Here is a 16,637-nt window from a genome sequence, read left to right as displayed (position 1 = left end):
GCTTAGGCCTGCTTTACACATTTCTGTTGTTGTTGTGATCTTTTCTTTTTTCTATTTTTTTTTTCTGCTTATATGTAATTATGATGATTAATTTGCGTTGAATTGAGCCTCGGCCGCGGCTTCAGTTGAGTTCAGTCTGAAGTGAAGTGTGGCGCACAATTAAGAAATCTCAGCAATTGCACCACACACACACACACACATACGCGTACACACTCCGGCCTGCCCCGCCCACACACACAGCTTTCTTTTTTAATTGCAAAAGAAATTATATATGAATTACTAGCAGCCTCTGCAGCATCTCTCTGCAGCCGGCCTGCTGGGTGTGGGCTCAATATAAGGCCCAAGGCTAAGTGCAGATGGGCTCAAAATTTTTATTGTTAACACTTAAATGTTGGCCTACAAATTGCGCTGTTGGCTTTACCAAAAAAATAAAACAAGAGAAATCAATCAAAAATAAATAAAATTGACAGAAAAATGTTTATAAAATAAATCAAACACATATATTTCATTTTATAAGCAGGCAAATTAAGCCCATAAGTGGCAAAAACCAAATAAATTGCTTGAGTTTAAGCCAAGTTTTGCAGAATTGGAAGATTAGCTAAACTGCTTTAATGGACTTTCAATGTCTGAACAAGACAAATCAATTAAACGAAGGCAAAGGCAATATTATTGTAATATATATACAGAAAAAAAGTAGGTGTTCTGAAAACAGCCGAGGCAAGAAGCAAGCGAAATATATCGGAAGACAAATATATCAAAACAAAATTAAGGCCCGGACCTCGAGCCAGATATATAAATATTTAAAAATTGCATGTATTTCTAGTATTACGATATCTACTTTTAGTTCCGATCAGTTCCGATAACATAAGATACCGATAAGCAAATGATCGACACTTGAGATTTGGCCTATGAAGACTTAAGACGAACTTTTATAAAATTGTTATGAAAGTATTAAGAAAATCATCGTGCGGCATCGTCAAAATATGTTTATAAATATATATTATATTATATATTTATAAGATATTAATATACATATTTATTATTATTTTTGAAGAGTTTGTAAGCTCATTTATTAAGTCACAAAAGGCACTTTGCAAGGCTCGCTTTACTTTTATCGCTGTGTGACGTTTATGATTCCCAACAAGTTAAGGCTTCGAGTAGAAGACGAGGCGTTTGCAATTCTAGAGTTCATATCGTATCAAATCCTTTCACATCGAATCATATCAGATAATTTTGTTGTTGTTGATATAGGTAATTGGTTCTTAACTATATAGAAAATAACTAAAATTGTTTGTTACTTATACTTTGTTGTTTTTAGGTTTATTAACTACATAAGACATAACTAAAACTGAGCTCAAGCTGGCCTGATATCAAAAACTCTGAAATCCAAAAATTTCTGTTGCTTTCAAATGCCAAAAAGAAAAAAAAAGAAATATCAATTTAAAATAATGTTGTTTACTTTTTCAAATTTAAGATTTTCTACTGCATTTTTGGTGCAAAAATTTCGCTTTCACTTGTGCGAACGCAGAGTACTACGTTCTTTATAATAAAGTCTATGAATATATATATATATATAAAATACAACTAGAACCGAAGGCTTATCTTATCAGCATTGCGACGAAAAAAAAAATAAAACAGAAAAAAAAGTGCAAACGCTTTGCGGACTGAAAGAAATAAGAATTGTTTATATTGTTGCTCATGAGCTCAGAAAAAAGCAAAAAAAAAAGAGAAAAGATTTTGTTATAGCAAAATAAATAGCACAAATGTGCATTATCAGCGACACATGTGTAGTACTCACGAGTGTGTGTATGCGTGTGTGTGCCTGACAGACGCACACACGCGCATTAACCTCAATTTGAACCGTCCGATTGTGGGGCACTGTGTTATCTGTACCGTAAGTTGACTGGCATTTTTGGCCGCTTTGATAAGCTGGCACCAAAATAGTAGAAAAAGTCTACCTTTCAGCTCCCGGCGCGCAAACCACGCATCAAGTCCGATTGGAGGCAATCCTTGAACAGGTGTTCCCGTGCCATCCAATTGGAGCTGTTCTAAATTATTCCAAATCTCTATGAATACATGAACTAAAAGTGTAGATTAATCGATTGGAATTCTTGAGTTCATTGCACAAGTTGAATGAACTTGTGTCTTGAAATACTTCCGCACTGAAATGCTCGCATTTTAGTACGCCTTTTTTAGTACACACCGACCCTGAACTTGAACCCCAAAAAATTAGTTGAAATCATTAAAAACACAGCAAAAAGCAAAAGAGAAAAAGGTGAAGTTGCTGTGTTTTCCAGCTAGTTCGTGAACTCTTTGGTCAAGTGTGAAGGCCAAATGGCTTTTCAACAAAAAAAAATAGCGAATAAATGAAATGAACACGAAATAAATTAAAACTAGTTTTAGGAAATGTGCGTTTTATAGCTGCTGCCATAGTTAGTCGCTAGTCTTGTCTTTTTTCAAAAGCTATTTACATATTGCGCTGTCTGAGGAATTGAATTATTTTCGTACTTGTTGCTATTTACCATTTATGGGCCTTTAACAACCGCAGGGAAATGAATGTGATTTACTACAGTGTACTAATAAAACTGGAGACAGTTCAATTTCGTAACCTCACTACTAATTCTTAATTAGATAAGGAAGTAAAAGTATTCCCCTGTTGGTATCAAAATGCATGTCCAGCTTTTAGTGCTAAACAGAGAGCTTGAAATCGTTTTAGATCATCAATTTTAAGAACCGAATTGAAATAGGAAAGAAACACATAGGTGTTAAGCAGTTTGTTATTTTTATTTGCCAAGAATAGGACTCAAAAAAATACATTTAAGAATATATCATTTCTCACTTTTTAGTACACAATAACGCTTTTAGTACATTCTAGATTGCTTTAAAATTGAGTTCAATTTATAGTTTAGTTTACAAATCAACTTAATTATGGCTGTTTGAGATCAAACTTGGAGCACAAACATCTTTTAGTACATATGTACTAAATCTATAGAGCCTTAAAAAGCCATTATTACATGGTTGAAGTCCACTTTTCTTGGCTGATTGAAGTCTACTTTTCTGTGCAGAAAAAATTAAAGTGAACTTTAGTAGTGTACTAAAACACTTTTAAAGACAAAAACAACTCGCACGGCATTTTAGTAAGTTGTACTAAATATGCAGTAATAGCAAAGCACAATGTACTAAAAATGCGTACTGTTGCTAAAGTCTACAATATGATATAAATGAGAATTTCAATACATTTCTCTCCAGTTTCTAGACAGTTGAGGCGATGTTGATAGGCAATTGGCTTTGTTACCGATTTAGTACGACTTTTAGCACTTTTGAGTGACACCTCGAATTAGCATGCGATGAAAACTGGCAACAAACAGTGCAATCCGGCAGCAGGTGGAGAATCAAGCACACGGAACTAGTTAGCTTTATTTATTTCTTTATTTTGTTTATATTTATTTATCACGATAACGAGGCGAGGCAAGTGAGCGGCATGGAAAAGGAAGAGACGCCGCCGCCCAGCGAGGGTATTGTGAAAGTGAACTCTGAGAGTCGCTTTACCCTAACTCTAACAGAGGGCATATTAATATTGCCAATCAATTTGTAATACCTAGAAGAAGACTTATTTGATCTCATAGAGTATCGGACGGATCGGTGCAGTATATCATATAGCTGCCATGGAAGAAGATTTAGACTATGACTAATAAGGACTTTGCATAAAACACTTTTATATTTTGAAAGATATCTTTACTAAAATTACAGATACAAGCTTCACTCTTTCCGTAACTTATCTATCCAATCAACCAACAATATATATATATATTTAAAGTTTATCGTATGCATATATGATATGCATATATTTATAAATATATCATAATATATGTTAAATCTCTCGAAAAGAAGGCTTTCGTTTAAAACCGTTTTCAAGTCAAGTGCTCGAAAGGGTATTAAATCTGCGGCATGCCGAATACAGATGTTCTTTCTTGATACGAAGCTGTCACTCATTCGTAGAGCCGAGTGCAGGAACTGAAATAACGCCTAGGTATATGCATAGGTAACTATAGATGATTACGAAAAGAAAAAAAAAAAAAAAACAAAGCAGAGAAAAACTATTTACGTGGTGCGGGGGGCTACCCCAATGAATGACTTTTTTTTCCGAAAACTAAAATACCTTGTGGCTGGCCCATTAGCATTACGAAAGTGTAGTGAAAGATGACGAGTGCGAGGTGTGCGTTTACCCTCTCTCTCTCTCTCTCCCTCTCTCTCTCACTCTCTTTAGCACAGTGAGCGACTGTCTCTCTCTCGCTCTCGCTCTTTCACTGTGACGCACAATTTTCAGTGGGCACGAGTCGGAAATGCGTGCGTTCGAAATTTGGGTTATTATTTGTGTGTTGCCCTACTTTCTGAGATAGTCGAGTACACCCACACACACTCGCACACACTCACACACACACACACACACACACACACAATTGTGCTGATTAGAATTTTTGTGTTCTTTATTTTTTTGTTTTGTAGTTTGTGCGTTTGCCTCCAGCTCCTTTATGACCTGCCACGAGATGCGACCGGCACGATAAGTACTCGCCACACCCCGCCCCCCCCCCCCTCCCTTTCTTTCTCCACCCCCTGCTCGCCAATAAAAAACAGTGCCGGCACCGGCTGATAAGCCGCCTTTACATTGTAGGTAGCTGGCGTAGAATTTTGGGGCTGATTTGCTGTCTTTTTGGTCAAATTTTCATGTGACGAGTGCACAATTTTGATCGTTGAGCTATTTTCGTTTGTTCTTGTTCTTTTTTCAACTGCTGTTGCTCTTTTTTATGCTTTTTTTTTTGTTTTTGTTAATCCATTTGGGTTAATTGACATATTTGGGTCAATGTTTAGTTTGCATTTTTGCTACCGATAAAATAAATAATGCTTAGCCGAGCCAAGCATGCTTTACTTTTGATTTATATGCAATTATTTATATATTATTTACGATTAGCTTTTGGGACTGCATTAAGATTGTCAAAGAGCTGGCAAAACTTTCTTATAATTCCCAAATGGTTTTAGCTGTAAAGTAGTTGAGTGTTAAACAAAACTTTCGTATTTGTCAATGTAGTAGCTAATTTTTAGCCCAAAATGCCATTTATTGCCTCATGTCACAAAACGCTACAGCACAACTAAAATTCCCAAGTGGTTCTGCCTTCAGATACCTTAAATAGTAAGACTTTAATCTCAGCTGATATAAAAATAGATATGTTGAAGATTTTTGGAAATCTTTAAATATTTTTTTAAAGCTTCATCAATTTTTGAAGGCAATACAAAATATAAAAATATAACATTTTAATTTTCTTGTAAGATTTTTTATGATCTTTAGCTATTTTGTAATACATATTTGTTGAAATAGTTATACGATTATTTCTGCATATTTTCCCAGTGATTGCCATTTAGTTGATTACCCAAAAACTTCACCTTAAAGTGGCAGCTCGTGTTGATAAATCCAACAAAATGGTAACCCCTCGTAAAAAGCGGGCCATGTAAGACAACACTTACAAATTGAATTCGATATCTTTGCGCACACAAAAATTGTGTGGAATTGGTGCTTGCTTTAGTTTATTTATATTTGTTCGTATTCTTCGAGTTCTGTTCGATTTCGTTTGAGTTTTGGGTTTTGGGTTCTACATTTGCTATACTTTTTATTTTGGGGTCATGTGTTTCACTTTCTGCTGGGCTAAACAGTTTTTCTGCCCGCTTTTCGGGCAAATGCGGCAAATGCATATAAGAATTAGAAATACAATACAATTAAATACAGACAAAGCAAGCACACACTGGCTGGGGTGGGGGGCGGGGTTAAAAGGGGGGCCTGGGAGGTAGCGGGCGCTGCCTTAATTGACGAAATAAAAGTCGGATGTGTGTGGCGCTTCAAGTACCTACACACTGGAATTTCATTACAGCCCATGAAGACGACTGCGCTTGATTTGTGCGTGTAATTGAAATAAATTTCCCAACCAGCTGGAACCAAATTGTTTACTCAACCAAGCCAAAAAACGAGCCGTAGGAGCTAGCTGCCAAATGATTCGGTTTAGGTTCGGGTAAAGTTACGTTTCTGCCTGTCTATCGATAGATTTATCGATTGTCGACCTACTTTCTGGCTGGTTTTATCGCTTCATCGAGCCAGCGCTTTCTCGCCGCTCTCTTTGTCTTTGTTGAAATATTTATGTCGCTTACCAAATTAGTGAAGTTAGAAGTTAGAATTTGCATATATGGAACATACCTGAAAGATAATGAAGAAGAAAATAAATTAATCGATCTGTTTATGAAATATATCGATTTTTAGAAATATATACATGAGGTAATTCGATATTTTCATATTTAAATAAATGTGTATTTTGTTTGCAATCGGAACCTGCCAAAGAATATATATGACATATGCTATATAAAAATACGTTAGATATTCTAGGCTGTAAATGTTTTCGTTAATTGTTCAGGCACGAACCGGAACCGGTTCGGTTTATTTTACAACTATGCTCATAATCTATTAAAATACTTAAGAATAATTTATAATAATATAATAACCCATCAATTAGTCTTAGAATCGCGCACGATTTGTCTGCCTCTCAGCTCTCTCATTAGTTGTTTACTTTTTTAACCGCATAAAAACCATTAAGCGATTAATTACTTAATTAATGTGCATAGAGCCAAGCTGAGCTCACTTATAGATACATTTCCTAAGTTGATCATAAATATTTTATTGGCAAATCGATTTATAGAAAACATTTTGCAGCATGTCGTAAAACTGCATTTGAGTTTAATTATAGTCAACGTTTCTCTTTTCTCAATTCTTTTTATAGAACTCGCAAAATTTGCATCGTAAAAAGTGGCCCGTTGCAATCGGCTCTCCAAGCAAAATCGAAGCATATAGTTATATATAGCCGGAGTTTTATGGCAGCGCGAATGGGGCGTCAACTCATTTTCACCTGGCCAAAAAGGCGACTTGCGTGTTAGCCACAATGCCAACGCGGGGTGTCACGGGGTTAAGAGTCAAGGCATTGGGCATTGGGGCTTGCCAGGGGTTAAGGATTAACTGCATAGTTGGGGCCAAGGGGGTGTTACACGCGATACGCTCAGCTGTAATTAATTAAAAACCACACACAAGCATAAACTATTCTTCAGTTGTCTGAGAGTTTATTTGGAGTCCACAAATAATGCGCAAAAATTATTTTAATGAGCTCATCGGACAGCAAAACTAAAAACAAAATAATATATATCTATATATACATATATGTATATGTGAGTGTGTGTAAAAATGGGCTTTAAACTGAGGACTTTACGAGTGTAATTTTAGCTGCTGTTTTTTTTTCGATTTTTTTATTTGGGTTTTTCTGGCAATGATTTAACTTTTTTCCGGCTCACATTAATTGGCACAAAAGTTCTCTCATTGCCAGCGATGACGATGGCAAAAAAATAGAAGAGAGAAAAAAAACTAATTATTGATATTTTTGCATACATTTTTGTATAATTTAATGTATCCGATTTAAATAGTTTTTTTTTTTTTTTTTTTTGGTTTATTTAGTATTTATAAATGCAAATAATTGTGATCGCGTATTAATGTCAAGGCAGAAACAAAAGTGAAACTGTGCAGCGATTAGATTATTTTTTATTTTTTTATTTTTTTTTTTTATTTTTAAATTCGCCAACGAAGCGTTTACTTAAATATATAATTTCAGGTTAGAACTTTATAATTGTAGCTGCGGCCAACTTAATTAATAAGCTAATAATATATAATTGTGTATCTATTGAAGTTTCCTAATAAGGTTCAGAGCAAGAGTATAAAAATCAATAGACTTGAGTTAATACCAGAATTAAAAGTTAGTATATAAAATCTTCAAGATTATAATATTAGAAGCTTATAGAAAAGTTTCTTAGTTTCTACTTAAGTTATTTTAGGTACCTTATAATTTAATTGATATTCATATATATTTTAAATAAAAATTTGTAAAATTTACATTGTATTTAGTTTTTAGCTTTACATTTTATTCAAAAAAATCATTTGATATTTATATATATTTATAAACAAATATTTTTAAAACCTACAATAATACAGCTCTAAACATTTTATATGTTAAATATTTCAACAAATCTTCTAACAAGAAAAATCATTTTATATTTAAATATATTTAAACATTTAAATATTTATAAAATGTACATTGTATTAGTTTTTAAATTTAAAATTGTTATCTTTTAAAGTATAATTATTAAAATAACTAAAATGTATTTCTAATTTCTAATCTTACTAATCTTAAACGTATTATTACACTAAACTATAAATAACAATATAGCAAAAAAAAAGCTCTTGATAGTATTAATCAATTATAAGACTATGTAAAAATTAGTCACATAATCGAACAATTTTGTTGGTTTACAGCGAACTTTGACCGATTTGTTTGCAGTTTGCAGTTTGCAGTTTGACAGTCAGTTTAACATCGAGTGCAAACGTGATCTGAGGATCGTGCTGCTGTCAATTCCGTATGCGGCATCTATAATCAGCCTGTCAGGCATTCAGATTGAATGCGCTTTATCGCAGTCGATGATCGCGATCATAATCGATAGCTACCTTTCTCCCTCTCTCTCTCTCTCTCACACACACACACACACACGCTCTCTCACACTTTCCACACGGCACATACAAAGTTGCAGTCACGCCATTTACTGTTAACTTCTTGGCGCCTTTCGCTTGGGCCAAATTGGAAGCTTGGCAGCTGATTTCAAGTTCAAATTGGCGCAATCATTTTTCTTTATTATTGTTTCCAATTTGAATGCATGGGAAATTTATGCAAAAATCAAAATTGCTAGCAATCAGCGCTAGCATAAATCAAGAGAGAGACAGAGAGAGGCGGAGAGAGGGAGGTAGCAGAAGAAGAAAAAGATAAAAACAATTTTTACCTGCTGCAATGCAACAGAAAACAAAAGCCAAAGAAAAAGTGGAAAATCACGCTTAGCTGCAACAACAACTTTCACCCGAGACAAAAATTGCTGTTGCTGTTGTTGTTGTTGTTGTTGTTGTTGCAGGCGACGCATTTCTAGAAGCCAAACGAAAGAAAGTGAGCAGCAGCAGCGCCATAAAAAGCTGCCAAAGAAGCTGAGCAAGAAGAAAGTAAAGAATAACTTTGTATGTGTGTGTGTGTGAGTGAGCGGCGAGTTGTGTTTGTGTGTGCGTGTGTGAGCGAAACTTGTTTGCTGAGCTGCGCTTATGGGCAGCGTGTTAGAAAGTTGTTTGACTCTCCCAGAATGCAGGCATTAATGGGCGAAACAGTTACGACAAGACACGAGCCGCGCTTAAATTGTGTGTTAGTTGGTCTCACTGCGCGTTCATTCTGCAGCTGACGCTCAATACAAAAGCTCTCGGCACTCTCACTCTCTCGCAATCGCTTGCTCTCTCGCTCTCACTGTCTCTGTTTGCTGTTGTTGCCTAATAAGAAAAAGTGTATTCTTAGCATTTCATTTTTCTTCTTGTTTGTTCGTTTTGCTTTCGAACACAAATTCCTGGCACTTTTATTTCAATATGTTGCTCTTTTTTTTTTTTTTTTTGTTTTTGGCTAATAAAATACTCAAGTATATATCTATATGTGTGTATGTATGTGTGCGCTTATGAAAGTGTGTGCACAGCATTTGTGCATACACACTACTGACATAGTTTGCGTGCTGCCTAAATATGTTTATTGTTTATTTTTTTTTTTAATTTTACATTTATATTTAGCAGCACAGTGACACAAAAATTATGCCCCACACGCCAAAAATCAAAAACATAAATATGTATGTATGTGCATATGTATACATACATATATGTTACTGTATGTTTTATCAGCAGATCAGCTTGCTGTCAATTTCACTTTTGATTTTGCTGCGACGCAGCTGCGCGCTGTGTTTAAAATTAAATTAAATTAAATTAAATATAAAATAGTTTCTAGCCGCTGCTGCTCGCGCAGCCGGTTGTGTCATTAACCTATAAAAACGTGTTCGCTAAATGCACTCGCACACAAGCGCGCACACACACACACATACGCTAGCTGCGTCGACGTCGCCGTCACTGTCTCACTGTCGCCGTCAGCGTCTACGGCTAATGCACTTGACGTTGACTGCGCGCCAAAGGCAAACGAAAAATCTCTCGGCAGCGATGTCGACGCTGACGCTACGCTTTCTTTGCGTTTCTCATTTGATTGCAAATTAATGCCAAGTGTACGAAAATAGCCAAAAAACAAAATAAAACATACTAAGAATGCACAGACACAAGTACATGCAGAACACACATTTACTGCACATGGGTGTGTAAACACATGCATATGCTTGCATGCATGTGTATGTGCTCTGCTGGCAAAACTTTATCAGGCTGACGTCACACGCATGTGAGTTACTTTCAAAATGGCTACCACTTGCATTTTTGGCCTGTCTAAAAAAATTTCTCATTAGAGAAGATGAGTTACAAAACATATGTATATTCTTTTTATGTACATACACACATACATATGTATATCTGAAAGTTTATTTATGTACAGGTAGCTGCTGATCAAATTACTGTAAAGTTATTTATATGCAAATCCCAAATGTTTGCATTGCATTGCCATGACAAATCGCTTACAAAAAAAGAAATAAAAAATGGCAACAAACTAAAAGTCAAAGTCAGGCACAATTGTCATGCACTGTCCGGCAGCGCTGTCGGCAGCAATGCGCACAGCTTATCAATGTCAAAGCGTCGGAAAGAGACGGCGTAATTACAAGTAGGCAAACAACAACAACAACAACAACAACTGCATCAGAAGCAACAACGACATATACAACTACAATCTCGCTTACACAAACTACACACTATGTTGTTGAGCCAGCAGCATGAATAAAATTTTGTGCATGCCATGTAACAACAACAACAATAACAACAACAACAGCAGTGAGTACAGCAACAACAGCGCTGTTAATCAAATGAATGCGCGCGTGAGTCCATTTCAATTTGCGGGCGGCCGTGAGAGAGCGCGAGAGCGTCGTAATTTTTACGCTCATTAGTTAAGCGCTGCTGTGTTTGTTGTTGCTGCTGCTGCTGTTGGGTCTCGCGTCTTGGCGCTTGCACACGAAGTGCGCTTCGGCCGGCCGCTCGATCGCGACGTCGATAACTGACGATGGCGGCGCACAAAATCATTGACCTCATTTTTTTTCGTCATGCGAATACACACACACACACACGCGCACACACATGTGACAAATTAGCTGCATTGTGTGCGAGTGCAAGTCTAAAACGCCGTCGTCAACTGGCAATGGTGACTGCGACCGCGACGTCGACGGCGATTGCGACGCCGATTGCGACTGTTATCGTTCTGTTTTTATCGCTTTTATTTGCAGTTGCCATATAAAACGTTTGTTTTATTTATTTGTGTTTGTACAAATTGTATTTTATTTTGTTCTTGTTGTTGTTGCTGCTGCTGCTGTTGTCCTTGACGCTTTGGATCGCCGCAGCAGCAGCGCTCAAAATTATGTCATGGCAAGGCATCGAATAACAGCAACCCTAAAAATTAAGCTTGCCACCCTGCTAAGGTAACCCATGCCCAAAAAGCTAACAAAAGACACGCAAATAATAAGCTCAAAACCGGGCAAACAATTGTGCAAAAAGCACGCACACACGTCACAGCAGCAGAGCAGAAACTGATGTCGTTACCGGTAGCTGCTTAAGCGTCGCTGTCGACGCCGCCGTCGCTGTCGCCGTCGGCATCGTATTGCTTTGCTTGTCTGCAGGGGTAAGGTCATGTACTTGAGCTTGCAACGCTTGCAATGGCACGTAAAGCTGTGCAGAGAGCCAAGGGAGAGCCGTAAGTGAGAGGGAGAGAGCTGTAAAATGTGTGCAGTCATATGCACATTCGACAGCTTTGTCCTTGCGGTTTTTAGTCAGCAACGGCTTTTTTGAGCCTGCACCAGTGACCCAAATTGCTCAAAAATTACGAGTTGAGTTCAAAACCACTTGAAATGAAGAAGAACAACAACAACAACAAAACGCATCCATAGCAACACAGCTGTTTGGGCTCCACTCGAAGATGAGCGAGAGCATGCAAGCTGAGAATGCGAGAGAGGGAAGTAGGGAGGGAGTGCGCTATGAGTGTTAATAAAAATACGTGAGCTTTGAATTTGCAGTTTTTGTATGACTTGCCAAAAAGTTGAAAATTTGTGCTGCATTTTTGAGCACTTTTCAAAGCTGAGTTGACTTTTAGTTTGAGCTTAAGATCGCAGCTAGATAACGTTAATTTGAGTGCGAAATGTTATGAAATAAAAAAAAAACCGTAAATGTATTTATAGAGCATTGTGCACACTTTAGTTTGAGGTTAAGAACATAAGCCTATGAATTTAATTTGAAAGCATTTGTATATTTTTTGGGGTTATATTCTTTAAAGGAAAATCAATCTAAGGTTCAACGTTTAACTAAATTTAATATAATACTCATATGTATTTTGAATCCTTGAAAATGCAAACACACTTGACCTGACCCTGACATGCCGCTGGACCATTTCGCTGGCGCTTCGCTGACCGGAACAGGGACACTTGCCACTTGGGACAAACTGTGTCACAGCCAGCAGCAACAGTTGCTGCAGCAGCAGCTGTTCAGCTGCTCGTGTCCCTGACCTACGACAATTGGGTCACAGTGCAGCATGCAAATGCTGTGACCCGGTTTCCCATGCATCCCCGCCATTGCAATTGAGCACGAGGACGAGGACTAGGACGAGGACGAGGTCGTCTGCTCGGTCACTTTGGAAGCTGTGAACCCGCGCTGTGACGTCATCTTTGAACAGAATTTTTTACTCAATATTCCATCGGAATTTCTGGCGTTGCAGTTTTGCCTTTACCACCAGTTGCTGGCGGAGGAGCACACTAAATATAGAACAACTTGAGGTAGGTTCGAGTTACAGCAACCGCCCCTATGGCTGCACATTGTCCCGTGGTTGTGTGTGTGTGTGTGTGTGTGTGTGCGTGCGTGTGTGCGTGCGTGTGTGCGTGTGACGCAGCCTTCCATGACGCAGCCTGATAAAGTCCGAAGCAAGCGAAACAATAACAATAAATGCATCTCCCCCTCGTGCCCAGTCTGTCGAGAACTCTTTAAGTGCCGTTGCGTTGCAACCCTCGCGGTCCCTGCTCGGGCGCCATTTCAATGGACTTCGCATTATGCATGCACATTTTTTTCTTTCCGTTTTTATATGTATTTCTGTGTGCACAACAAACACAGAGGGAAACAACGCAAATCGTAAAAAAGGCGCATCATAAAAATATAAACGCAGTAAAATTTAATTAGTGCAGTGTTCAACAACGCGAGTGGGTGAGGAGGACGCCACACACACCCCCCCCCCCCCCCCCCCCCCCCCCTCCTTCCGCACCACACTGTCAACAAGCGTTGATTTAAAACGGAATTAATAAAAAATTAAACGTTGTAGTCATTCAAATGGAATGCGACATATGGATATCTAATTATAGTGCAAGTAAGCCTCCATGCATACCAAGTGCCTTTACAGCACTGGAATTTAATTTGAAATATATGCTGATCAATTGCTGATCGACGTTAATGTTGTAATATTTTGGAAGATTGTGTCATCTGTATATTCTTATAGTCTGACAGATTGCTGAGCTGTCAATATTTGCGATTGTTTGCGACGCATGATGTTCTAAGCCGTTTGCTAACACTTCAAATAAGGTTATATTCAACTCAAATTAAAATTCGCTCATTTTTTCAGAGATTTCTAAGTCATCTTTGCTATAATAGTCAATATTTGCAAATTTTCTGCAAACTTTCACGTCTAAACGCTTCTCCAACACTAGAGATGAATTGTAGTTAGTCTAAAGCAAAGCCTTATGGTGTTTGAAAGTATTTAATGATCGTTATGCGAGTAAGTTTTTTAAAACGATGCGCTTTTTGAAAACGATGGGCTTTTTGATTTATATTTCTTAAGACAAACTGATATTGAGGATAATCCATTATAGAACTATAAAGCTCTTCACATTATCTAAATACATCTTTAACTGCTTCAAGCAAATACTTTGTTAATCAACACTTAAACGTTATTTGTAAGTAAAAGGCACATGGTTACATATATGAAATTATGTCAAAAGAAGTTGTAAACATAAATCTAAACCTAAATAGAGCATAGTTTAGCTTAGGTTAAGCTAAGTCATAGTTTAATATATTTATATCGAACTCTCAACCAACCAGCGACTGCACTTTCTACAATAAATGTCCCACCTTGATTAAATTGTAATAAAAAGGCTTAAGACTAAGAGGAAATGCAATTATTGAGTCTGTATATTTGGCCCACTAACCTGATGAAATGGAATTTGCTGAATCACTGCGGGGTGTATGCTGCATGGCCATGCCCATGGGTCCGCCCATGGGGCCGACGGCGACGCCGCCAACTCCGACGGAGCCAGAGACGAGTCCATTCGTATTGCCGTTGGTGTGGAGATGCGTATTGAGGCTCATGCCCACGGACATGCCACCGATTGTGGCAACACCATTGTGTCCGTTATTATTCTGTTGTTGTTGTTGTTGTTGCTGCTGCTGCTGTTGTTGTTGTTGCATATGCAACGGCGTTGTGGGCGCTGTCGTTGAATTGATCAGACTGTGACCATTCTGCAGCTGTTGCATGCCATTCACCAGGCTGCCCATGTGGCTGCCATTTGTCAGGGAGCCCAGATTTGTGGCACCCGGCACATAGCCATTGTTATTGTTATTATTATTATTATTATTATTGTTGTTGTTGTTATTGTTGTTGTTGTTGTTGTTGTTGATGGGTATTATGGTGGTCTGGGCGGGCAGCGTGCTGGAACAGCCGTGCATGGCGAGCGTTATGACGCCCTGTTGCTGTGCAGCATTGCCATGCCCCAATGTGTTGCCATTGACCCCGTTGCTGCTGCCGCCATAGACGCTGGCATCGTTGCCACACAGCCAGAGCTCCTGTTCGCCGTAGTCGTGCGAGTCCAGCGAGGAGGGCGACATGTTTATGCCCGATGACAGCACCAGGCCGTTGCTCGAGGAGGTCACCTCCGAGGAGGATTCCTCCTGTATGCGCAGGAAGCCGCCATTGTTCGACCAGCGTCGTTTCATCATTTGGTAGCCGATGGTCGCCGTTGTGCTGCCGTTTTAATATCAAAACTTTGGCCTATTTGATATTTTTTTAGTTACGCGGGACACTTAGCTTAGTCCCGACTTAATTTTAGCTTTTTTTTTGCAAGCCAAAAATTGGGTTTGCTTAAAGATTTCTGCTTGATGCTTATTTCAAGACTCGCTTTTACTTGCTGGTATTTTTGTTGGTATTTTCCTAGTATTTTTTACGCACTTGCTTGCGCACGAAATACATTTTCATGGCGTTTCCCGCTGGCGTCTTCAACACTTAAATGCTGCAAAAATTGAAGAGTTTTTGTTACCCTAAAGCCAAAAATAAACTCCTATTGAAACATTTGCTGGCAAACTCGTTGAAAAGTTTTCGAAAAAAATACTAAAATAAAAGAGAGAGAGAGAGAAAAAAAAAATTCATTTCGCTCAAGAAGTTCAATGTACCCCGCCGTAGAGCTCATGAAATTTTCATTTTCATTTAATTGCAAATTTTCGCCTTGCCTTGAACCGGAATAATACGAAAAAAATAAGGTAACCGCGCAGAAAAAATAACAAACAAAAATCTAACTAATTCATTTGCCATAGCCTAAAGAAATTTAAATGGGTTTGTCGTATGTCCCAGTCTGTGTCTAGCTAGTTTCGCATATTTTTCAACCATATCTTTAGCCGGCATCTGTCGACGTTCTACACGTTTAACTGAACCAGTTCCGTGAAGAAGATTGCAAACTTTTGATAGGCAACACGAATTTATTGTCATATAGTGCCACCATAATTCTATAAGCAAATTTTAATTAATCAAAGTCAAGAAGCTTAATTTTTGCCATTGCTCTCGGTCAGGTTTCTCTAGGAAAGTTCTCAAATGTCGAGAAATGTTAATGGCCATTGATATTATCCGAGTGTCAAGCTTTAATTGATGCTTATCATAATAATAATCCATCATTCAAATCAAATTCTGACCATAAATAGACGTCCCTTTTACGCATCGTTGAGCTAATCAATTTTATTTGCCTGTTTACAAAAATAAAACAAAATTGTTATTGGAATTTGTTTTGGGCGAACCCCTCGAGCTGATATACATAGGAATTTATGTATCTATGCATTGAATTTGTACACTTGTCGCACTTATCTAAATATTTTTACAATCATATTTGTTTACCCATTCGACTGTTCAGGTTCTCAACTCAAACAAAAAAACAAAAAAAAAAAAACGTGCAACAACAACAAGCACAAGAAATGCAAGCCTTGAAAAATGTACGAATGACATTGTTTATTAGGAAGTTGCGACAGCGGAAAAGGTGAGACCTTTTTTAGCTCGAGTTTTCTATGTAGCACTCAAATATGTTTGCTTAACCAGCCCATGAAAATTAGAGTTAGATTCAGGTTGTGAATTAGATAAACCTTCACGAAAAGAAACAGAAACAACTCAAATTGACAGTTTAACGTGCGCCTTTCTATGCACTTCTCAAAGGTTAAGCAAAGAGTTTAAAAATCGCTTCAACTGCAAATAGAAGCTTATTGGCTTAAGAAATAACATTAG

General features: G+C 37.7%; 1 protein-coding gene across 1 annotated transcript in view; it reads right to left on the bottom strand.

Moving 5' to 3' along the window:
- LOC115767458 (ecdysone receptor) overlaps window positions 1-15,117 on the bottom strand; it is a 45,905-nt gene extending 30,788 nt beyond the window's left edge. Inside the window, exon 1 of the mRNA XM_030711762.1 lies at window positions 14,308-15,117. Coding sequence (XP_030567622.1) covers window positions 14,308-15,094 — 787 coding nt within the window. The 5' untranslated portion in view covers window positions 15,095-15,117. The remainder of the gene's footprint in view (window positions 1-14,307) is intronic.
- Between the last annotated feature and the right edge of the window lie 1,520 nt (window positions 15,118-16,637).

The sequence above is a fragment of the Drosophila novamexicana genome, unplaced genomic scaffold (assembly GCF_003285875.2).
Source record: "Drosophila novamexicana strain 15010-1031.04,08,12 unplaced genomic scaffold, DnovRS2.1 tig00001395-arrow-arrow-pilon, whole genome shotgun sequence".
NCBI classification, from domain to species: Eukaryota; Metazoa; Arthropoda; class Insecta; order Diptera; family Drosophilidae; genus Drosophila; species Drosophila novamexicana.
The sequence above is the reverse complement of the archived record's forward strand: the minus strand, read 5'-3'. Positions and strand labels throughout refer to the sequence as shown.